This window comes from Prunus avium, chromosome 1 (genome assembly GCF_965620075.1).
Source record: "Prunus avium chromosome 1, drPruAviu1.hap1.1, whole genome shotgun sequence".
NCBI lineage: Eukaryota > Viridiplantae > Streptophyta > Magnoliopsida > Rosales > Rosaceae > Prunus > Prunus avium.
Genome location: NC_142284.1, coordinates 46,194,433 through 46,219,266, shown reverse-complemented (window position 1 = coordinate 46,219,266; position 24,834 = coordinate 46,194,433). Strand labels below are relative to the sequence as shown.

Sequence of the window (24,834 nt, the reverse complement as noted above, 5' to 3'; positions counted from 1 at the left end):
GATATCAAATACCAAACATCAAATTTAAATTTGATGGCTGATGTGGCAATTTGACATCTTACACAGCTTTACACTCCACCCAATATGTCAAATTAAATTATTATTTTATTACATTTTAGTGTTGATTTATTTTTAATTAAAAAGAATAGAAAAGAAAAAATAATAAAATATTCATTTGACATCTTGCTTTTGGGATGTCAAAAATAACATCTCAATCTTCAGCCTTCATTCCACATCAGCTTTGACACATCGGTTGGAGTGTGTGAGATGTTATTTCTAGCTGTTAAATGTCTATGTGGCACTTTTGACATATCGGTTGGAGATGCTCTTACATCCCCTTCTGTCTCTTTTCTCCCTTCCCGACCCAAATCCCCATCCCCTCCCCGACCCAGAACCCCTGCCCCCTCTCAAACTCAAATCCTTGACCCAGTCCAAACCTAGGGGTGTAACTCAAATTCTCCCTAAAAAAATTGTTTGGGTTTGAGCAAAGAAACTTTTACCAGCACAGTGCCATCCCCTCTCTCGTCTTCTTCGTGCACTCCCTTGAATTATACTGAAGGGTACTGAAATAGTTTTTGTTTTTCCATTCCCTTTCCTACTACTTATGCAATGCTTCTTCTTCCTTCTTTTCTCCAGTTATTAACCGATAAATTGTGAAGCCAATTGCCTTGCCCCTTACCCTTCTCCTTCGGTTATTCGTCCTCCATATTTCATTATTCTTCCTTGACAACTAACGCTTGAGTAGTTATTGATATCAGCATTTGGTCAATTAAAGAGGTAAGTGTAATTTAGTTTTCGTTCTCCTTCTTTGTGAACCTTATTAGGTGATAATTGGTTTGTTTCTTTTAGGGATTGCCCTTTTGGTATGGTATTTTTTCCCCTTAATTAATTAGGTTTGGAGTTTGTCAATCTATAGTATGTTGGTAATATTTAATAAGAAAGTAGATGGATAATTGTTGGATATTCGTACAGAAAGGATATTACAACTTGTTTCGTTGAAAATTTAAATTCCTTTAACAAGTAAATCACATGAAATGGATGATTGAACTTTGAACACCGCGATCCTGTAAAATATTGGGTTTGTAATGCAGGCCTAGAATTACAGTGGCATATGGAAGCCGAGCTCAGACGAGTTGGAGATCAAGGTGAGTTTTGATATTGGTTTTTGCTATGCTGGAAGTTCAGTTTTATCGAATGTAGTGAGATAAGAAGATTAAGGCTTTGAATGCTCTAGTTGTTGTCATAGAATCTTGAAGGCTCTAGTTATTTCCAAGGCATATTAATCATATGGTTGAGAGGGTATTGATTTCTTTTCCAATGCAATCTTAGCCATTAAACTGCTTTAATCTAAGGGTTGAAAATGTGTGTATAAATTTGTGGCTTTTTTTGTGTTCCCCCAATCCTGACCCTATATATATATATATATTCATAGATTCTCCTTTCGTTTTGTCTTTTCATTTTAAATTTTTTATGTTATACAACTTTTCAGATCGCAAACTCGTGGATGATAAATACAATGTTGAAGCCACCGAAAGTCTAGCCAATGAGGCACTAGTATGACACTGCAACTCTGCCCTATTTCAGCTTTTCTTTTTTGGGGTAATTTATTTGGAGGTACACCTAATTTTTATTCATATATCTTTCCATTTAGCATTTGCCTATTTCAGAGGCAGCACCAATATATGAGCAACTTTTGACGGTGTTTCCCACTGCAGTGAGTTCCTTCTAACTGCTATATATACAAATAATGTATTCTTTATCTTGTGGCTTTACGTTCTTTAGATCATTCTTTAGTTCATTGCAATTCTATTTAAACTTGGATCTTGGACAACCCACAAGGAATGTTTAGGCACCTAATGTTAAGTACTTTAACAGTAAAACTACCATGCTTTAAGGTATTGGATGAATATCCAAACGGTTAGTTCAAAATATATCATTTACTTACATGCTCTAAACCTTTATATTTTTAACTGTTTAGACATTCATCCAAAGAATTTAAAATATGGTATGCATCTTATTAAAATACCTAGTGTTATCTGTCTGAACACTCCTATATATGTAGCCATATGTAATATACTTTTTATATTTTAGCTTTGTTGTATTAGATCACTCTATTTTTCAGTGGAGTTCTATTTAAATTTTGCTTTTCTGTTTTTGTTTTTGTTTTGAAGAATAGATTGCATGCCCCATTTTTAGACTGACGACTTAGACACTGGAGTATCAACTATAAGGGCTGGTTATCTTGTTTTTTCTGCTTAACGGAGAGTTGTTTTGATACACAAGGTGCTTAGCTATTTACCAGAATTTTGGTGTTAATTCTTGGGACTAACCTGGAATTGAAGCAGGTTTCAATTAGGTTGAAGTTTTTATCTTATGGAAAATTTGTCAATTTGCAATTTTCTGGCCCATTTGCGAAGAGAATAGAAGAGCTTGTTTTCTGATCATTCGTGTTTTCTGTAGAGTTGAAAACTATTTCGTTGGTATTTTCTGATCGTTAGTCATCCCACAGTAGGGTGGGAACTCTTTGCTCTTTCTTATGACATGGTTATGTTATTATTTTGACTGTTTCTGTTACCAACTGGATTATACCTAAGGGTGCAGAGAATATTTGTTTCTTGAGTATGTTACAGACATTTTTGGTCTACATTTATTGTTTTCTTATCCCTGGCCAGCTTTCCATTTTTCATTTCAAGGAATGAATTAATTGCAAAGTTGGGGTAAGAGGATATCATGAGCTCTGTGATTTTTGGAGTTTCAATTATGAACTTTTGTACTCCTGGAATTAGCATCTTATATTATTTTTGTTGAAGTTTTTAAGTTCCATATCCACTATCTTCCTACATCCTGGAATTAGCATGATATATTTTTGTTGTTGAAGATTGAGTACAAAAGTTTCTGTGGCCCTTTTAGGTAGAGTGGCTGTGACTTGTGGGAAGGGCCATCATTTGTACTGTTAAGATTTTTTTAAAATATTATATTTTCAAAGGATGTTTGTGAAGTGTGGAAAGAATGGAGCTATGATTTTTTGGGGGCACTGGTCCTGGGTTATTGAAGAAGAATGTCTTGTATCTGAACTCCTAGTTGCTTAAAGTACTTCTCTTTGAAGTAAACACTTGTTTGGAGAACTTCTCTCTAAGGCCATGTTTGGTGACTGGGATTGGATTGGATTATGAGGTAGGATTGGATTGCATTGGATTACATTGGATTGGAAATGATAACACTAATCCAATGATGTGTTTGGTCTTACACATGATTAAGGGGTTGGATTAATTGAAATGTGCTATTACATGGCTTAGTAGGATTAGACATAATCCAATCCAACTTAATCCCAACATTTGAGTAGGATTCACAATCCTACTGCATTTGGCACTAGTAGGATTAGACCCAATCCATGTTCTTTTTACGCCACCAAACATTTGATTAGGATTATGAATCCTATCCAACTACATAATCCAACTCACCAAACATGGCCTAAGTACCTTAATCGGGGTTTTGTGACAGATCATATGCTTATTAAATATCAATTAACATAAATGATACTGAAAATAATATATGACGGAGATGACCTAAAAGTATAAAGAAAACAAAAATTTGGGTGGTTATATGAGTCCTAGAGGGAATTCAGGCTTAGACCCTTGCAATTCAGATTGGGAAGGGCTTGGTCTGACTACAAGCTGTTGAGGATAGGTTTTATAATCTACTTGTCACGAAATCTCCCAAAAAATGAGAAAAAAAATGTCTCGTAATCCTTATAAATCTGCAAAGGAAGTATGTCGAACTCTGCAAGACTTATTATAGAAGTCTACAAAAACTACATCCCCTTAAACTGTTTTATTTAAACTCATGTTAAGCATTTAGAGGAGTACTGGACACAGCACATAAATGCTAATGATTATTTTTGGAGAAGTCTAAAATCTGTTTAGTTATCTCATTGTCTTTCCCATGTTTTGAAAATAGTGTTCTGTATTTAGCTGATTTCCCTTCTCTCCAGGCAAAATATTGGAAGCAATATGTGGAGGCGCAGATGGTTGTAAATAATGATGAGGCCACAAAACAGATATTTAGCCGGTGTTTGTTGAATTGTTTGCAAATTCCTCTTTGGTAAATTATATTCTACAGCCAAAATACTGTCTGCAAAATCTTGCTTGCTTTAAGTTGAAGTTTACCTAATTTGATTGATAAGAGTTTTTTTCTTGTATTTTTTTGGTGATTCCATGTTATGATGTCGTATGCTTTTATATTTGAATGAGTAGGAATTGAGGTGAACTTCTTTTGTTGTCGATCGAGTCAAATGTGACAAGTAATTACAATGATTTGTGTCTTGAACCCAACCGATCATCTTCTGCCTGCCTTTACCACCTAGTGAAAACCACTTAATCAAATAAATTTGTATATGCTTAATCTGCAGTGTGTTTATCAACTTATAAGTCCTGAATAAATTTGTTGATTATGCAGCTTCTAATATCATCATGATGCAGGATGGTTTAGGAAACGTATCATATATAGGGTTATGTGGTCGGCTTTAGGAGGTGGCTTTATTTATTTTATTATATGGGAAAGGTGTCTTGGCCTTCTTTGGGCCTAATCGTTGCCCTTTAGATTTTTCTTTAGTGTGGTTCATCTTGACCAGGTGGGAGCTTTGTGTTGATTAGACTTAATGCTTTGTAACAGATAATGTCAGCAAATTACTTACACATAGAGTTTTAATTGATAAAAAAGGTAAATACAAAACTACAAAGATGAAAACCAAACCACCCCTCCTCCATCACACCCGTCCGCCACCCCAACAGCCATCACCTTCCCCTACCCAGGAGCACCGTTGTGGTGGCTCCTCATTCTTGGGATGCGAAGGAAAATAGTGAAAGATTGGAGCAAAGTGGAAGCAAACCATAATTTTGTGGCTGCTTGGGAGGTGGGTTTATTTATTTTATTTTTATGGGAAAGGTGTCTCGGCCTTCTTTGGGACTTACCATAGCCCTTTCGATTTCTCTGCAGTGTAATTAATCTTGACCAGGTGGGAGCTTTGTGTTGATTGAACTTAATGCTTGGCAACAGATAATTTCAGCATATTCACGTTCTTTTGAGGGCTGGAAGTTGGGGGTAAAATCTGCGGTATTTTGCTTTAAGTTGGGAAGAGAAGGGGCAAATGAATTTTCTTTTTTTGAAAAGGGGCAATGAAGAGCTGAGAATTTGGGGTATTCTTCTGCTTTGAACATTAGTGCATGAGCAGTCTGCAGAGAAGATAAATAGAACTTTATTTGCTTGAGTACAGACGAGTTTCATATAAATTTAGAATGTGTTGTATAAAATATAGTATATCAGTTACGTTGCCTGTAATAGTATGATAGATGACAAGCTTTAATTAAAAGAACAAAATAAATCCCTCTATAGAAAAAAACATAGATCTTAATCTTATATAGCATTGTTTTTAGAAAATTATATATTCAAAAGAGACAGAAGATACCATGTTTTCTTGTTTTCCACTAAAATTTCATTTCTTCATACAATTACTCCACTTTCCTCACAACTAACCCCCTTTTTTTTCTTCTGTATTTGTAAATGTCTCTCTCCCATTAATGATTTGTAATGCTTCATTGTCTTAATTGTATTGGCTTTGTAGGCGATGCTACATTCGTTTCATCAGAAAGGTGAATGACAAGAAGGGGGTAGAGGGTCAGGAAGAGACTAGAAAAGCTTTTGATTTTATGCTTAGTTATGTTGGTATGTCTTTTGACTTAAGCCTTTTAGGATGCTTGTTAATGTTTACTCCGCTGTCTTAATTTTCTTTTAGTTGAAAATTTAAACACTTCCTAGTTTTGCTAGGTTCTCTCATTTGTAGGTAAAGAAAAATAAGTACTAAAGTGTTTCAGCTTGATAGCCTTTGATTGCTGTTAGAAGAAGTTTTTAGTTTTTTTGGATCTGCAATATGATTTTAAATAAAATGACTTGAAGTTAGTAATGTTTAAAGTCTAGAGTTAAACTGAAAGTGGGATCCATTCGAATTGCAGGCAAAAATCCATTTAGGGCTTAGGGGTAATGGTTTAGGCTCTGTAAGCTCTGAAGATAGTCTACACTCTCAAGAAATAAACAATGTCGGAATCGGGAATAAAAATGTATTAAAAAATGAAGCTCTTTATATATGTGTGAACAACTCTATCTGATTTTTTGAGTTGTTCTTTTACCAATTTTTTAAGTTTTCTTTTTCTTCTTTCACTTTAATACGTAAGATTTTATTTATTTATTTTGACATGTAAATGATATGTTTATGAAATATTTGTTTTTAACCAAGGGATGTAAGTATTAACTATGCATTTACTGCTTATACTTACATTATATAGCATTTTGGTTCATCTAGTGAATTGAAACATGCTCCTAATTCAGTGCGGTTTAAAGCTGTTTTATTCCTTTGCGTGTGCTACCAGGAGCAGATATAGCATCTGGGCCTGTGTGGATGGAGTACATCACCTTTTTAAAGTCTTTGCCGGTTTGTTATTTTCTTCCACTATGTTCACTTTTATTATGGCTCTTTTGGGGTGAAAGGGGATATATATATATATGTACAGAAAAAAAGATATACTTCTGACAATAGACCAAGGATTGATTCTTATCAAACACTGTTGGACCAAGATTTTCTAAGTTGAAATCTGTGAAAAGCATTAACTCAGGAAGTTGCTCAGAGTTTGAGAGAATACTGAAGTATTGATGAGAACTGATAGGGAACAATCAGTACTCATATCTGGAACAATCACAGGTTTGATGGAGTGGCTCTTGTACCACTTGATGTAAATAGAAGAAGGACATAGTCTATTATTCGCTCCAGTGGACCACGGACTTTACACCAAAAATTGTTGGATCAAGATTTTTAGAGTTGCAATCTGGGGAAGGCCTTTATTCAGGAAAACATCAAGTGTTTTACTTATGAAAACTAATTATCTTTATAATATCAACTTACTCTAGTTATGGCTTCAAGGATTTGTTTAATAACCCATACTATATTTACTACTTTAAAACAGAAACAAGATCTACCTTTTGACTTGACTCTGACTCTTCTTTTAGATAAAAAAAAGAAGCCTCCCCATGCTTTTTTTTCTTCACGGATACCCATTTTTGAGTCTCTAATGCAGACAATCTTAGCGGGTTATGTTGAGCATGATCGTGTATATGTCAAAACCTTATCAGCCCGATTAACCAGCTTGTGTTTTTGTTGAACTCACCTAACTAACAAATGACTCAAATTACACATCTAATAGTCATGTTATGTTGATGTGTTAACATGTACTTGAAATGACCTTTTTATTTAAGACGTCAGTTGGGTTATAAACATTGTTGAGCCTAGTTAATAAACAGTTTCATGTGTCATGTTGCCTGTAGGTGTTGATCTGGTTAGTATGTTGTCCTCCGCATAACTCCCCTTAAACAGCAGGCTACAAACCTGCTGCCTCAGGACAACTGCAGGTTAAATCTGATATCACATCTGAGTCCAAATAGTTAGTTGTTCAATGTGCTGCATCTCATCCTGAAACTAATTAACCAGAATTTCCAGCCTTAGTTTAAGAATAGCGCTGCTATTGTTGTCCCCCGTTCTTCTCACCCCATTGACCTACTTTTCCCACCCCATTAAAATATAAAGGGATTAATCAATCCATAGATTCTTATTACAAGAATGCTCTAAACTCCAACCCTAGACATTCTTTTTTGACACATTTTTTTGATACTAACGAAGCTAACTCTCTCAACAAGGGTCAGCAGCTGACCTCTCTACCTGTGCATGGTGGTTCCCATGGGTCATGGCAGCGAGGTTCTAGAATTTTTCAGAATTTTTGTTTTGTTTTAATATATTATCCTTACAGTTATTTTATATGGGGACAAATTTTAAAAAGAAAAAAATTATTAAAGGTGGGTGTGGAGAACAAGATGGGGGTGGCAAGAATGCTGCACTTATTTTTTGTTGTAGCTGCTGTTCATTAATTATTGATGTCAAGGGCACTAACTTTTTTTAACATGATCTTGCAGGCTTTAAGCACACAGGAAGAGTCACAACGCATGATTGCTGTGCGGAAAGTATACCAGAAAGCCATTGTTACTCCTACCCATCACATTGAACAACTTTGGAAGGAATATGAAAATTTTGAAAATTCTGTCAGCCGTCAACTGGTAACTTTTCGGTTTTGGAATGCAAATGTGATATGAACTATGTATGACTGTCTGTCTGTGTGCTTGGGTTCTATATCTTTGTTAAGAAAGACATTTAAAGGATTGGAAATCTGATGATGTTGCATTAAGCAGGCAAAAGGACTGTTATCTGAATATCAACCCAAATTTAACAGTGCCAGGGCCGTCTACAGGGAGCGGAAGAAGTACGTTGATGGAATTGACTGGAATATGCTTGCTGTACCACCAACTGGCTCTTACAAGGCAATTTTGCTTCTTATTGTGCTGTAATTTGTGATTTGTTGGCTCGCAGATGCTGATGTTTTTTTATATCTCAGCTGATATCTCTTATCCAAACATGCTATCAAGGTTGCTGGCCTTGTTTCGGAAACACAATTAACTTGCAACTTAAATGTTCTTTTAGTGTCTGATTTTTCATATTACAGTTGACCCATGGTGGAAAAAGTTGTATGAGGATTTGTCTTGACTTTTTAGGTGTAATGTAACATATGCAGTCTTGGACATTTACTGACTTGCCTTCGTACATGGCAACAAGCAGGACGTATTTTTCTTGGTCTTTGCCATTGTTTGCTGTATGAGAACCACATCTTTGTTTGCAGATTGGAATTCTCATGTATATTTTGCAATGGCAAATGTAATGATGTGTTGTGCTCTTACAGGAAGAATTGCAGTGGATGGCATGGAAGAAGTTGTTAGCTTTTGAAAAGTAAGTGGTAGTTCCATACTGTTTTTCACTTTTAGTGGTTATATATTCATTATCGTCAGACATGATAGATCATGAATTATTATTAATCTGCAATCTGTTACTAACTTTATTTGCAGATTCCTTTTCACTTAAAGAATGAGATGCTTGTAGGGACCTATGTGAAAAAAATTAGTATGCTTTTGTGCAAATTTTACCCTTTTAAGAGATTTGGTACTTCCTGAGAATGCCCTCATATGTCAAATGTGAAAATGATATGATTGACCACTTGTGCTCATTGCTTCCATGAATTAGAAAGTTCAAAGATTAGATAACTACAAGAGTAAAGTTCTTGTATATAGAGCGATACAGGTTAATATTTCTACTGGCAGTTGTTGGATGTTGCTCCTCTGAGTTTAAGGTTTTAGACAACCACTAGCCCCAAAAGTTTAAGCTGTCATGGAATGGGCCACCTATGCACATCAAGCTTACACTGCCACTCACTTGCAGACCCATCCTGCATATGGAGAGGCAGACATAGAAGGCTCTGATACCATGTTTGAAAACCACTAGGCCTAAAATCATAAGCTGCCAGGGAATAAGCAAATAATGTATATCAAGCTTACAGAAGTCTCTGAAATGAAATGGAACCCTAAACCATAAACCTCATGTATTTTATATGATGATTCTGAAGCAAGATTGACATTACAAATAGTTAAAAATGAAAATGGATAACTTACCCCAAAGTTTGCATGCTCATAGTTATTATTGTTTTTTCAGTTTTGTTGTCATGCTTGTTTGTTCTGTAGTTCATTTGAGAATGTTGTGTATTTTAATCTATTTTCTTGTAACTGCATTTCAGAGGAAATCCACAAAGGATAGACAATGGATCATCCAACAAGCGAATTATTTTCACTTATGAGCAGGTAGAGAAAATATGATATAGTTTTTTCTCACTTGAATTCATAAAATTAGTAAAGATTTTCTAGATTGTCTAGTTTGTTGGATATTAAGCTAAAAATAGCTTATTTGAATCTTATGAATTCCTCAATTTTAAAGAATTTATTGGTACATGTTTGGATATTCCTAGATACTTCGTGTTGCTTATCACTGTAATACTCTGATGATTGGGATTTGTGTACAAGTCGATAATTTGAACACTTCTCAACCTTTTCTTTTGGCTTGAACGCTTCTCAATTTTGGATATGTAAATTTACCTGTTTATCCATCTTCTTTTCTAATTGTTGTATGTTTTTATCCTCTTTTGGTCACCTCGTGTCTTTGTAATCCTCTATTGTATGATGGGGATGCTATTCTGTCTAACTAGTCTCATCTAAGTTAATCATCACCGACACATGCAAGTTGTGTAATAATGTGGAGTGGAGCTATTGTACCTAATGCAGTAGAATTAAAATGTAATCTCGTGTACTGTATTTTAGTCCTATTCTAGATCTGATGCTCTGCTTTTTGATTTTTGTAAATTCACTCAACCATCATGAACAAAAACATATATTTGGAGTGCAGTTTATCATATGAATTCACTAAATTATGCACACAAATAAAGTATATTTTCATAAAATTGCGTACATTATATATTCAGAGTGCAGTTTATCATATGAATTCACTAAATTATGCACACAAATAAAGTATATTTTCATAAAATTGCGTACATTTATTTCATTTTATTTATGCAATTGTTCACTGTTCCTTGTTCAAATTTTATTTCTGACTTCCTAACTGCATTTTGTTGGTTTCCAGTGTCTAATGTATCTATACCATTATCCTGATTTGTGGTATGACTATGCCATGTGGCATGCAAAAAGTGGTTCAATAGATGCTGCAATTAAAGTTTTCCAGAGATCTTTGAAGGCTCTTCCTGGTAATTTGAAGTACTTTTAGGGCCACTTCTTTTATCTTGCTGCTTTGGCTTGATTGTTATATAAGCATGAGTGTAGTGGTCCTATGAAATTTTTTTGGATGGTTTTCACCCTTTGTCTATTAAATGGCATAAAGTAGCGTAAGAATCTCTCTCTCTCTCTCTCAGACTCGGAGATGCTTCGGTATGCTTATGGAGAGCTGGAAGAATCCCGTGGAGCAATTCAGGTATTAGGATTACAAATTTCTTTTCTACATGTTGAAATTTCTGGCTCTGAAGGCTTGGTTGAGTTGGATTTACTGCTTTCTTGCAGCCTACAAAGAAAATATATGAAAGCCTTTTGGGAGATGGTGTTAACACAACAGCACTTGCTCATATACAGGTAAGTATTTTCTTTGGATCTTTAAGTGGACATGATCCTCCAATGTATGTAATTTTCTTGACTTGGGCCCTGTGTTTTTTTATTCTTCTTGGAGCCATTCTTCAATCTATGCTAGATAACCCCATTCAGCCTACCTTTGGTCCTAATAAGTTAATTTTGTAATACAGGTGCCTCATGATAAAATCAATACTTATGATATGCTTTAAAAGAGGAGGCCCTATGCTTCTTGATCTCCTCAGTGGCATGTGTTGTGTGAAACAATGGGTCAATCATTTGCGTTTATCTTCTTAAATTGGGTATTTGTGTCATAGATTTGCACCAGGTTGTTCAGTGCTTTCGACTTGGAGTGTGCTGTTTCATGAAATTGTTATTCTTTTTTGACTGAGATATTTTTGGGGAGAGGGCTTCAGAAGAGAGATGTTACCCTTTGGCATTATGCAGTTCTTACCTTCTGTTTGGGTGGTGGTGATGGGAAATGGATGGAACAGTTTTTGGAGATATGGAAGAAGAGTTCATTTCTATTTGGGACGCAATTGGATTCTTTTGCTTCCTTGTGGGCATCTTTTCCTAAGCAATTTAGGGATGTTCCCTCTATTGTGATTCATCTCAGACTCGTTTGAAGTTTGTAATAGATGTGCTTTTGCACGTTTTGCTGTGTTTGAGGCGTTTTAGTGAGTTCATGTTAGAGTTGGTTAAGTCTTCGTTGTAGCTTATATTGGATTACTCTTCTTGTAAAATAGGAGTTTCTAGTTTCATGAGGTGTCAAACGGGCTGTGCCAGGCCTGTCCATTTATGAAAATCATCAATACCGGCCTGAGCCCACAGCCCTAGCCCATATGGGCTTGGGCCATTAAACGGGCCGTGATGGCTCATGCCAAATTTGACTTGTGTATTGCATTTTTTATTATAATTTTTTTTACAACTTCATTTAAATCTTTTTTACAATTATGTATATACAAACAAGATTTATTATTTGTTGAAAAAAGAGGCCAATAACTTTATTTAAAGTACATTTAATTAAATGACTAGATTATTGTTTGGATTTTAAAATTGAAACTTGAAAAACAAAATCATTATTTTATAAATAAAGATAACATTAAATTTTAATATATATTATTAGAGAAAAGAAATAGACTTGAATTTAAGATATAAATGTAATAATATTATGTAATATTTTTCTCTAAAATAAATATAATTTAATAAATGGGCTTTAAACTGGCCGGCCGTTGGGACTTTATAAACCAACCTTAAGTTTAGAAGATACAGTTGAAGTTATTTGATGTTTTTGTTTTTTCTGTATAGGCCTTCCTTGCTGCTTAAACTTTTCTCACAAGCTCTTTAATTTGTTAATTCACCTATATAAGTAATCCTGCAGGCGTCTCCACCATAAAATTATTTATGCCGAACATATGTTTGATTGAAAATAGAGATTTGATTACATGTATTCTGCAGCTTACAACTAACTTTGTCCATTCTTTGGAAAGAATCTCATGTTAGTATTTTTCACTGCAGTTCATTCGTTTCTTAAGGAGAACTGAAGGAGTTGAAGCAGCTCGCAAGTACTTTTTAGATGCTCGCAAATCTCCAAATTGCACGTACCATGTTTATGTTGCTTATGCAATGATGGCTTTCTGTCTTGACAAGGATCCAAAGGTTTTTTTAAGTTAAAATCAATGTTTTCATGATTAGCTGTAATCAGTGCTGAAACTGTAGATAGCATTTATTTGTGTTTGGATTATATAGTCTATAAAATTTTCTCAGTTTTATTTACCAAAAAATAAAAAAAAAATACTTCCTCACAACTGTACTTATCCTAGTTGTGTTTGGCTTCAAGGAATAAAATGGAATCTGCATTTGAATGCATTGGAATAAAGGGGGCATTCCGATAGAAGGCCGGTTCCATTGTTTGGTTCACATATTTAGTTTGGGAACACTCTTTCCCATTCATGCCCAAACAATGGAACACACATTCCCAAATTATAGGTTAGGAATGCTCATCCCCAAACTATAAGTCTCTTCAGCCAAAAGACTCCAACACCCAAGACTTAGACCTGGGAAGCCAACACCCTAGACGTCAGACTCCAAATCCTAGGCCTTGGACTCCAAACCCGGACCCTCAGACCTTGAACCTTACACTCAGAATCCATGATCTAGGTCCCACGTCCAGGATATGTGGTCTCTATTCCAGGGTCCCAAGTCCTAGGTACTGGGTCCAGTGTGTACCCTAGAGCTTAGACACTGCAGCCTGGAGGAGCATCCACACCGAACTAAACATCCAGTAGTTGGGACATTGGACAATAATCTAATATACTGTTAAGGGACTTTTTTTTTAATTATTATTTTTTTCTGATACGAAACAAACATTTACTATTATCTTACATCCACGCAGATGGCACACAATGTTTTTGAAGCTGGGTTGAAACGGTTTATGCATGAGCCTGTGTACATTCTTGAGTGAGTTCATGTCCTTTCCATAGATTATGCATACCAAATTGCTATGGTGATGTTTATTGTAGGATTTATGGAAGTGAAATGTTATATGCAGTGTCCAATACACTTAGTAAGTTGATCCTATAGGCATGTGTGAGTGTAGGAATTCTGGAAAGGGTTCCTTTTGGGAAATTGAAGAGCTCTCTATTTGTTTCAAGTGCAATTCACTGTTGTGGCATTAATCCTATTGGCATGATGGATTCCACCTGTGCCTGCATTTCAGTAATATGTAGCTCAGATTGGACATTCTTGTTTAGTAAGAAACAGCATACTTTGGAGAGACCTTATACTCTCCTAGACCGCTTGCCTATCAAGTTTAAAAAATTATTAACCCAAAGGTTTCATTTTTACTTTTTGATTCCTGTAGGTCCCCCACATCTGGATCCTATTCATGCTTGTGGGATGTGGCCCTACTCTTTGTGCTGAGACGCAACTTTGTGATATTTTATCCCAACTAATGCTGCTCACACACCACATAAATATGGGCCCCAGATGTATGTATTACATTATTATTGTCTGTGAGTTTCATTGTGTTGTGTGGCACATAGATATGGGTTGTCCACATAGTGAATTTGAGGCAGATTTGTTATGTGACTAACAGTGGCAATTTGTATTTCATATTATTAGTCATATTTAGGTAAAAGAAAACAGAAATTGAAGGATATGATATTTATGCTCTTATTGATGTATTCTTTTTGTGTGTTGAAATATCTGTTATTGCGTTCTTATTGATTATCATGTCCTTGTTGTTGCAGGTATGCAGATTTTTTAACTCGTTTAAATGATGATAGAAATATTCGAGCGTTATTTGAGAGGGCATTAAGCTCACTACCATCAGAGGAATCTGTTGAGGTAGACACCTATTGTCATGTACATAATAAATAAATATACACGTATGTTTGTGTTCGTCCTCTCGCTTGTATTAAGTTTCTATTTCTACTTGTGGTAGGTTATTTCTGAAGTCAGGATTTGTTACAATTAGGTATTCTAGTCATCTACACGACTAATCATTCCAAACTTCCTCTACTCTAGGTAGCTTACTTCAATTTAGTTTTACAACTTTGGGTGCTGATCCGTAGTATTTGTTGTATTTGGCTAGGGAGAAATTGTAGAGATGTTGAAGATAAGTTGTTGAGATGCTTGTTCTGTTAGTCCAAGCAGGATCCTTATTATTATTTTACTATCTCTTGTGGATTTCATGTTTTGTTTACTTTCTTTATGTTTTCTGTTTACTAAGAAGACGAAAAAGGACTGAATGGATTGGAGCTTTAGAGATTTTCTTTCTTTGGAAAAGTCATACAAAATTAAATTTTACTTATTTGGACTTCTTCGCTAGTTTTGAGGCTTAAGACTTATGTACAGTACAAAACTAGGTTGTTTTCAGTGATGGAAATATCGTCCATATATTGGAAAAATAGGAGATGGATATGGAAAGGGGGTGAAGACTATATGCACCCCATGATATGGATATTCCGAAATATCGGCTTAATATTCTTGAAACCGTGATATCGGATTGAAATAAGGCGGCACGAATGTATTTAGGGTTTCAGAGGCATAAGCCTCTAGGAAGAAGACCACCTCAAATATATATATATTTTTCCCTAAGAAAGTTTTTTGGCATATATGGCACCATTTGATATCTGGTCTTTTGGCCTTTCAAATGAAACAGTTCATTGATCACTTGGACTAAGACTACTGGGGTTTGTCTATGGTTCTATGCTTTGACACTTTGCTCCTTGTTTTTGTATATTTGCTGAAGCTGACTAGCTGAGGCAGCAGAGTCCAAATAAAACAGCTTTGTGGCTACCAAAAGTAAAGTGACTGATGTAGCCCAAACCTAACAGATAGAACTAAACAATCTATCAATACTAAATATTAAACTATAATAATTTACATCTCAGAAAGCTTACACCTAAATTTTTAGAAGACATAAAACACCTCACCTTTAAAAACATTGAATCTCCAAATTAAGCTAACAGTCCCAAGGTTCTCCTTATATTAGTGAAATTCATTGAGAAATGTAATGCAAGGATGAAAGTGTCAAATTTTTTTTCTTCACTTTTTAAGCTTATTTCCATAATTTCTGTTATGGTCACTGATATTGATATTTCTGTAAATTTGAGTCTGATGTTTATGTCGAAATCAAATATTTATTGTTTTCCTGCCTGGTTTTTATTTAAGATAAGTTATGCTGCATTCTCTGCTTCATTATTAACGTATTCAACATATCAGTGATAGGTTTTCTCGGTTCTTTTAATATTAAATACAAGATTCTGATGGATCTTCCCTCTTAGGTATGGAAGCGATTCACCAGTTTTGAGCAAACTTATGGAGATTTAGCTAGCATGTTGAAGGTAGTAAATATGACCTTTCCTTTTGGTTTGCGATGTATTTTTCCATTTCAATCTTAAGGTCTTTTTTTTCCTTGGTGACTGACTATTTTGCTCTCTATGTAAAGCAATATTTTTGCTTTGGGTTGTTTGCCCTTTGTCAAAGTTTTCTTATGTGAATGGGCTCCTCTATAATGGTGAAAACTGTGAGTCTCTCTACTTAGCGAGAATTGGGAAACTGGTTTATGTATTTGGTAGAACAAGTTCCTCCAACCCTTGTGATGTAGTACAGCTGATAGGTATTAGATTAAGCACTCAAACAATAGAACATAGAAGAATATAAGAGATCGAGGAGACGAAAATATAGATCGAAGGGACGAAAGAAAGGACTGAAATCAGAGAACTGAGAAGGAAGGACAGAAATCACATAGTTTTAAGAGAAGGTTTACTTCATATCCAAATCTCCATTTTAAAGAACTACATGGGGGTATTTATAGCAAACTAAAACCTAGACACAATAGGATAAAAATCCCTTCCTTAAACAGAAATCCTAACCCAAATAAAATAGGAAACTTAAAACTAGAAATCTGGAAATCTGGAAAAGTAGAAATCCTACTAGAATTTGGAAAACTAGAGAATCTAGCTAAGAAGCATGGATACGCCAATTTAGTGGCGTATCCCGTATCGGATACTCGTTTGGATACGATACGCTTCGGATACGGTCCGATACGCATTGGATACGTATCGGAGTCAACGGATACGTTAGTTGACTATCGGATACGTGTATCCGACATTCCAGACACGAGTATCTGACTTTTCGGATACGTTCCTCCGGGCGAAGTTTGCCGTTGACGGGCTGTTGAGGAGCCCCTGGGCGCTGCGTTTGAAGAAAGAGGGAGGGAGGGAGAGAGAGAGAGAGAGAGAGAGAGAGAGAGAGATCGGCGCACATGAGGAAGAAGAAGATGTCGTCGACTGACCTAATTTCTATTATCTCAAGTGACGACGTCGTTTACTAAAACAGGATTTGTAATATATATATATATATATATATATATATATATATATATATATATATATATATATTTAATAGATCTGTTTATGGGTTTGGGTCTTAAGCGATAGGATTAAAATGGGCTTTTGGTAATGATATGTTTGGGTGAAAACAGCTATACATGCCTAAAAATATAAAGAATCAGAAAAGAAAGCCCAAAATGCTACAATATATTTATAATTTATAATTTTTTATTTATTTAAAATTTTGTTTTAAGTTATATATATTTATTAATATATATTAATATATTTTTTTAATAACCGTATCCATGACGTATCGTATCCTAGTTTTTGGAAATTTACTGTATCCCCGTGTCGTGTCGTATCGTATCGCCGTATCCGTATCCATGTCCGTGCTTCTTAGGAATCTAGGAAACTAATAAATTTAGGTCCTACGCTTCCTGCATCACCTTGGCTTCTGATTTGTTCTAAGATTTATTTGACAGTTCCATTATATATAAAAAAATAATAATTGCCTGGACACTAAGAACAGAATTTGTGTCGTATTCATCAATACAGTTGTACCTGACTGACATTCTCTTTGATTTTTAGAAAGGAAAATAGTGTACAGTTATAGACGTTTTATGTATTTTTGTCAATTAAGCTATATAGCTCCAGGATTAAACATTACATGGGATACTAAGCCCTGAATCCTGAACTTTTTTTTTTTTAATTACTTGTCTGTATAAATTGAATTTGATATAAAAAGGTATTGTTAGATTATTGTTGCTAATTTTGATCCCTGTCTTCCAAACAAAGCAATAAGCTGTTGAATCTGTGATTCATATAGGTTGAGCGAAGAAAAAAAGAAGCACTTTCTGGAACAGGTGAAGAGGGACCTTCATCATTGGAAAGTTCATTGCAAGATGTTGCATCACGATACAGTTTCATGGATCTTTGGCCCTGCTCTTCAAAGGAATTGGATCATTTAGCCCGACAAGAGGTATCTCTAATGAAAATATTATGTTAATGTGTCCATTGAAACTATTTACTCCTTTCTTCATCAGTATTTTCCTTTTTCCTAGCACACAGCCTCATACCTACCATAATCCAAAAAGTTGAGATCTAAGTGCAAGCATTATTACATTGAGTTCATGCTGTCATAAACTTTTAAGCATTCTCTGGTAGATGGTTTGATTTTGTATACCTGTTGACATGACAAAATCCGTAACTGGACCTACTTGGGGTTTATTTGGAGTTATTGAAGTTGTGTTGGTTCGTATTAACACTCTAAACCTAGCAAGGACTGACTTCATAACCTACCAAGGAAGGAAGCACTCGATAGCACTAAAAGCTCCTTTTAAGCACTCGATAGCACTAAAAGCTCACTTATAATTTAATTGTTTCTCTATTGATTAGTACCTCACCCTGTTTCTGCTTTTCAGTGGCTTGCTAAAAATATCAATAAGAAAGTGGAGAAGTCAACTATGCTGAATGGACTTGGGTTTGTAGGTACCACTATTGTTTGGTTATTACTTAGTAATCTCTGCCCTTTCTGTATTTGTAGTTGGTACTGTTTGGCTATTACTTAGTAATCTCTGCCCTTTCTGTATAGATGAGGGTTCTACGGGCCTGACAAGCAATTTAGCAGTGTCTTCAAAAGTAGTTTATCCAGATACTAACCAAATGGTTATCTATGATCCACGGCAAAAACCTGGTAGGCAATTCATTTGTCTGCTTAGTTACTATATAACAGCGTTTTACCTGCTTTATATGTTTAAGCAGTATGCTTTGATATTGCTGTCAGGAGTCTATAATTTTTAATTGATATTTAGTGAGCCTGATTAATTTCATGCAATACATAAAATGTAAAGTACACTTCAAAGAAATAGAAAACTGGTTTGGTGAAAGAAAAAAAATTGGTCTTGAGCTTTAAATTTCAGTAACTTGAACGTGTATAATAGAGATAGATCAAAAGTGGGTGAGTCTTCAGCAGTTAAATGGCATGTATTTAGGACCTTATAATTTTTTGTTTCTTATGCTATCTGATGATTCTGTGAATTAGAAATATTTCTTAAAGAGGTTTATGGTAATTGTTTCCTATGGACTACATCTTTAAATTCCTTGGATATGACTGTCTGGTGATATGCTGGAATTGGTTTAGTAATAAACACAAGTCGTCAAACATTTTGAAGAAGAAGATCTAGTATCACATTTAAGTCGAAGCTTATAACTTATTAATTCCACAAAACAGAGAATAAAATAATGCCTCAGGGTGCTTCGCAGTTATGGTGGTTCTTTGAACAGTTTGGATATAGAGACAAATAACAAATTTTGGATAAGAAGAACAAAGCGGATATGTTATTGGAGGGGATAGATTTTTGTTGTCTTTATGGGCATCAATGTCAAAGAATTTTAGGGATATTTCTCTTAGTTTAATTCAACCTGATGAGATGGGGTATGATCAAATAAGTCCGTTTATTTCAAATATACTGTGAATAGTTTTAATAGTTTAAATGATTCATTTTCTTTGACCTCTTCAAAACAATGAAGTTTCAAGAATGTCTAATTCTGTATTGTAATATATCATAGATGTGATTGTACCATGCTTTTTTGGATTTATGTAGCTTAAGTTCAGTGACTGAACTTTATCTGTTAGTCTTTTCTTTCCTTAATTTTCTTTTACTGTAGGTGCTGGGAATTTTCAGACCACAACAGCAGCTGGAGTTCCCACTGCTTCTAAAGCCTTGTCAAATCCCATGATTGCGGCAGTAGGTGGTCAAACAATGAGTGCGTTTGATGAAATATTAGAAGCAACACCACCTGCTTTGGTAGCCTTCTTATCAAATTTGCCAGTTGTTGAGGGTAAATTTTGAAGTTCTCTTCAGTTAAACGGAATGTGCTTTCCCTCTTCCAGTTTACAAACTTTGTAGTCTGTATATTTAAAGCCATTCTGACTTGAATTGTATGTCAGAATAGACCAGTAAAAATTTGGACTGAAATGTCATTCTTGTGACGGGTTTATAAATATTCATGTGTAGATTGTTGCTACCTTCATATAAATATGGGAAGACAATTGACAAATGTATGATTTGACCTGTGACAAATGTTCAGAAGATGCTTGATCCGGTGGGTATATATTTATATAAAATTTGAGAATATTAGGATCCCATAGATTAAGGAATCGGTCTTGCTGAGGACTTCAAAATCGGAGGTGTCCTGATTTTAATTTTTTTTCTTTAAAAAAATTATGATCTGCGTTGACTTTGTAACTTTTTTCTTCCATCTTTCAATTGCATGGTGAGTTTATTTGGTCTTATCTTATCATATTAAATCTGATGGTGTTTGTCATTGGTAATGAAGGTTTACCCTTATTTCATGACCCCTGATCCTTTATGCTGCTGTTGAATGGAAATTTTGTTTTTTGTTGTTGAAATTTTCAGGTCCAACACCAGATGTTGATGTTGTGTTGTCAATTTGTTTGCAAAGTGACGTACCAGCACCACAGCCTGGGAAGTCAGGGGCTGCCCCAATGCCATTGCCATCTATACCTGCTCCTTCCACTAGTGACCTTTCTGTTTCAAGCAAGTCTCATCCCATCCCAAGTGCGTCATCTTTCAAGCCAGCCAGGGGGAAAAGGAAACATTTTGATAGTACGTGGTTCCTTTCTTTGTGGTGATATATATGCTGGTATACTAGTTCAGAAAGATATTGTAGGAGTCCAAGTCATGTGCCTCTTGAGATTTAATTTTCCATCCATTAAGAGAGATGTCAAAGAAGAAAAATACTAACTGAAGTTCTTCTGAGATTGACATGATTAAATTTATATTCAAAATGGACTAGACGCAGTGTAACTAGGGACATTCATGTTAGTTCTTTATTTTTTATGGCCAAAGTTAGGAAGGGGGATGGGGGTTTTCTCACATGCACTGCCAAGATTCCATGGGGCTTAGAACCTGCAGGTCAAGGCCATTTTCCACTAGGCTAGACCCCGATGGCCTCATATTCTTGCTTTTTAAAAACTAATTTTTGTTGGTAATGTTGGCCATTGATGGCTATATTGCAGATCGTCATTTTATCAAATTGCCATGCTAGTCAGTTTCTGATGGACGTGGGAGTGCCCTGGTTTCATGGATTTGACATTACTAAATCGTAGTAGCTGGGGCTGTGTATGCACTTGGGCATTGGTTTTGTGAATTTGTTAGGAAGGTCATGGTCTTTGCATGAGCCACACAGACCCCTAATTGAAATCATTATTTTATGAGTACCGCTTTTAATGAGTTATGCTAAGCACAAATCAAGCTGTCTTAATGTGTGCGTTCCTAAATGTTATATGGAGAGTATTGGTAAGTTCTCAGTAACAAAATATCTTATGAATGGTAGGGCAAGAGGAGGAAGAAGCTTCGGTCCAGAGCCACCCACTCCCAAGAGATGCCTTCAGGATACGGCAGATCCAGAAGGCTCGCGGTACTGCATCTCAAACTGGATCAGCTTCATATGGAAGTGCAATTTCTGGAGATCTATCTGGCAGCACTGGCTAATTTACATCTTTTTTTTTTCTTCTCAGATTCCTTTTTTTTTCTTCCCCTTTATGGTTATGTACAAGATTACATACATTTTTAGTAAACTTAAATTGTATTACTTTTTATTTTATATTTTATATTAATTTTTTTTTTTTTTTTTTCCTTTTGTTGGAAGATGAGTGTTGAGTGGCTAAAAATAAAAACCCAACAGTGAACTGGATGTTTACTTTTTCAATAAAATCAAATTATAAACATCAATGTTGGAAAAATCGCTAGGCCGTAAGCGGGCGACGGGTAGGCCTTGCACCTAAAGGAGTAATTGGGGTGTAGGCCCTTTTTTTATATTTTTCTTAATAATTATTATTTTGTATTATAAATTATAAATTTATTCCAAAATTAATATATATAAAATGTGTATATGTGAGTCATATGATACATGCTTTGATATAAAGAGTAGAGGGTTGAAATAAAAACACAATTAGGTTATGTTCTAGTGAAACACAATGTTTCACTAACCTCATCTTCCACCTCACTCGTCTCTCATCTCATGCCTACATCACCTCTCATCTATGAAAAGAAGAAAAATTCAAAGATACCTCTAATAAGTAGAGAAGAAGCAGTTGTTGCCACTGGTTGGGTCGAGAAAAGTAGAGAAGCAGCCAACCGACCCACCTAGACCCGCCCAAGTCGACTGACTTAGGGTGAAATTGCGGCGGTGTCCTCTCGCCTAGTGCCTAGTCGCCGCCTTGGATATGTTGAAAGAGTAAAATATAATATATATTATACATTTATAATATATTTAAAGAGTATAGATGCGCGGCTATATTGGGGATTTTTTTTATACCAAAAGCAAACAGTCCCCAAAAAAGAAGAATAAATTGAACTCTCAAATTGATTTACTGTTAAATTTCTCTTTCTTCAATATATGCTTTGGAGATGTCGAAATTATCAAATTAATATATATATATATATATATATATATATATATATATATATATATATATATATAAAGCAAAAGGTAGAGAATGGTAAAACATTCAAAATACTAGAAAATGCAATTGGTTAATGCAAACATTAAGAATTAAAATTATTAATTAAATGAGGATAAAATGGTAAATTCACACTTTTTCATATTAAAAAAAATTAAAATTAAAAGAAAAATCAGATAATAGATCCTACTTTTATGGAACACAATTACCCATTATCTTTTTTAATTCTAAAATAAATTAAAATTAAAAAAAAAAACCTATTAGGCGCTGAAGTGCGTGCACAGAGACTAATTTTTAAAAAATTTAAACTAATGCAAATAAAAGAGTCATTTTTAAATTTTTTTTTTAATTTAATAAATAGTATAAGTAGCCAATTTTCCCACTCCCCTTTTCTCTACATACACTCCATTTTTGCTTTTTAATACTTTTTGATCAATTTTGTTTTGTTTTTAACCTGAACCTGAACCCTTCTGTTTCCTACTCTAACCTTAACATATATTGGGAAAGTTAAGTAATAAATCAAAAAATCAAAAATGAAAAGAAAAAAAAATCTCTGCCCTTCTCTCGCCGCCTAGCCTCCTCCAGCCCGACTGCTTCCTCCAAGGCGCCACCCAGCCATCCTAATCTTGCTTACATCACTCAAACTCAAAACAAATAATCAAACCTACAACTAGAAAAATTCATATCAATTCCAAGAAACAAATTAAATTGAACCCAACGCATCCATATTTGAATGATTTCTGAGAGAGAGAGAGAGAGAGAGAGAGAGAGAGAGAGAGAGAGAGAGTGCACGAGAGAATCATCCCCACCCCGACGCATCCATCTCCAATAGCTCGTCGGTGTTGAAGGCCAGATCTGATGGGGTCGGGGTTTAGAGTGACATGCTAGGTTTTGGGGTTGGATTTGACATTGCGGTGTCGTATCAGGTGACGTGAAGGTGACGGTGGTGTTGCTGCAAGGTTCGCCGACGGAGGTGGGGGGTGTGTCTTGATAAGTTTTGGAAGGAGAGAGAGACAAAGAGAAAGGGGTTAGAGCATCCGCAATGATGCTCTCTATTTCTTAGCTAAAATTTAGCTAAAAATATATGAAAGCTATTTTAGGAGCTCTCTAAAAAATTTCAACTCCAACCGTACTCCCTAATTTGGAGAGTTATAAATGCTATAACTCTTTTTTGATTGGTTCATCTCTATTAAAAAATAAAATAAAAAATAGTTAGCATTAAATAAAGGTTTGAAATACTCATTAAATAAGGCAGAATTAAATTATAGGGAGCCACTAGGAATCCTTTCTCTCTCCTCAGATTTAGGAGCTCCTAGAGGACTTCCTATTTTAGGGTTTAGCCGAAAATCACCTTCCTAAATATAATATACTTAAATAGTACAGCCGAGTGGCTATACTATTTTCGACACGTGACAAATTAGGCGCATGGGCCGGCGGGTCCCTTTTTCTTTCATAAATAATATCTCCGAGCGGCTATACTCGGGGGTTTTTCATAAAAAGCTATACGACGGTTATTTATTCTAAAAAATAGTATAGCCGCGCGGCTATACGATTTTTGAAACATACCGAAACGGGCATAGGGCGCCAGCAGGGTGGTCCCTTTTTATCATAAATAGTACAGCCAGCTGGCTATACTGGGGTTTTTTAAGCTGGGAGGCTATACTACTTTTTTATTAACAAAAATATTATAGCCGATCGGCTATACTATATTTGACACGTGACGAAATGGGCGCAGCGCCAGGCTGTCCTCTTTTTAACTTTTCAATTAATAGTATAGCCGGACAACTTTACTGGAATTTTTTAAATAGTAAAAATAGTATCGCCGTACGGCTCTACTCATTTTTTGATAATAAAAATATTATCGCCGCGCGGCTGTACTATTTTTGACACGTGGCGAAGCTAGAGCAGGCAGGTCCTTTTTTAATAGTATAGCCGCGTGGCTATACACGATGGTTGTTTTTTAAATATAGGGTTATTCGCAGCAATGGTCCCTCAACTATACCCCAAATTACACTTTGGTCACTCAACTCAAATTTTAGTTGCAGATGTCACTCAATTAGGTGTTTTGTTGCACCGTTAGTCCTACCGTCAAGTTTGTTACTTTTTCTATTTAAAATGATGACGTGGCAAGCATCTCTTAGATTATTGATGGGCAAATGTGACTTTTCAGTTAAGATTATTTGTAGCAATGATCCCTCAACTATACTCGAAGTTACATTTTGGTCACTCAATTAGGTGTTGTGTTGCACCATTAGTCTCTACCGTTAGAGAGACTTGACGGTAGGACTAATGGTGCAACAAAACACCTAATTGAGTGACCTTTACAACTAATATTTGAATTGAGTGACCAAAGTGTAACTTATGGTATAGTTGAGGGACCATTGTTGCGAATAATCCTTA

The 24,834-nt window shown here is 35.2% G+C and overlaps 1 protein-coding gene across 6 annotated transcripts; it reads left to right on the top strand.

Moving 5' to 3' along the window:
- The first annotated feature begins 333 nt into the window (after nucleotides 1-333).
- CSTF77 (Tetratricopeptide repeat (TPR)-like superfamily protein) lies at nucleotides 334-21,602 on the top strand. Of its 6 annotated transcripts, XM_021966788.2 has the most exons (26): nucleotides 334-560; nucleotides 637-777; nucleotides 1,092-1,145; nucleotides 1,490-1,554; nucleotides 1,652-1,714; nucleotides 3,992-4,101; nucleotides 5,621-5,721; nucleotides 6,423-6,484; nucleotides 8,014-8,154; nucleotides 8,287-8,415; nucleotides 8,667-8,744; nucleotides 8,832-8,878; nucleotides 9,717-9,780; nucleotides 10,613-10,733; nucleotides 10,899-10,957; nucleotides 11,044-11,112; nucleotides 12,625-12,765; nucleotides 13,502-13,566; nucleotides 14,358-14,454; nucleotides 15,897-15,956; nucleotides 17,773-17,925; nucleotides 18,368-18,434; nucleotides 18,538-18,639; nucleotides 19,614-19,787; nucleotides 20,366-20,575; nucleotides 21,306-21,602. In XM_021966788.2, the coding sequence occupies exons 3-26, from the start codon at nucleotides 1,112-1,114 to the stop codon at nucleotides 21,461-21,463; spliced, it is 2,370 nt and encodes a 789-aa protein (XP_021822480.2). In that variant the 5' UTR covers nucleotides 334-560; nucleotides 637-777; nucleotides 1,092-1,111; the 3' UTR covers nucleotides 21,464-21,602. The 6 variants fall into 6 exon arrangements, with proteins under 6 accessions (XP_021822480.2, XP_021822481.2, XP_021822483.2 ...); XM_021966789.2 differs by lacking the exon at nucleotides 8,667-8,744 and having other exon boundaries at nucleotides 334-777; XM_021966791.2 differs by lacking the exons at nucleotides 334-560; nucleotides 637-777; nucleotides 1,092-1,145 and adding an exon at nucleotides 2,177-2,283.
- The last annotated feature ends 3,232 nt before the right edge of the window (nucleotides 21,603-24,834 follow it).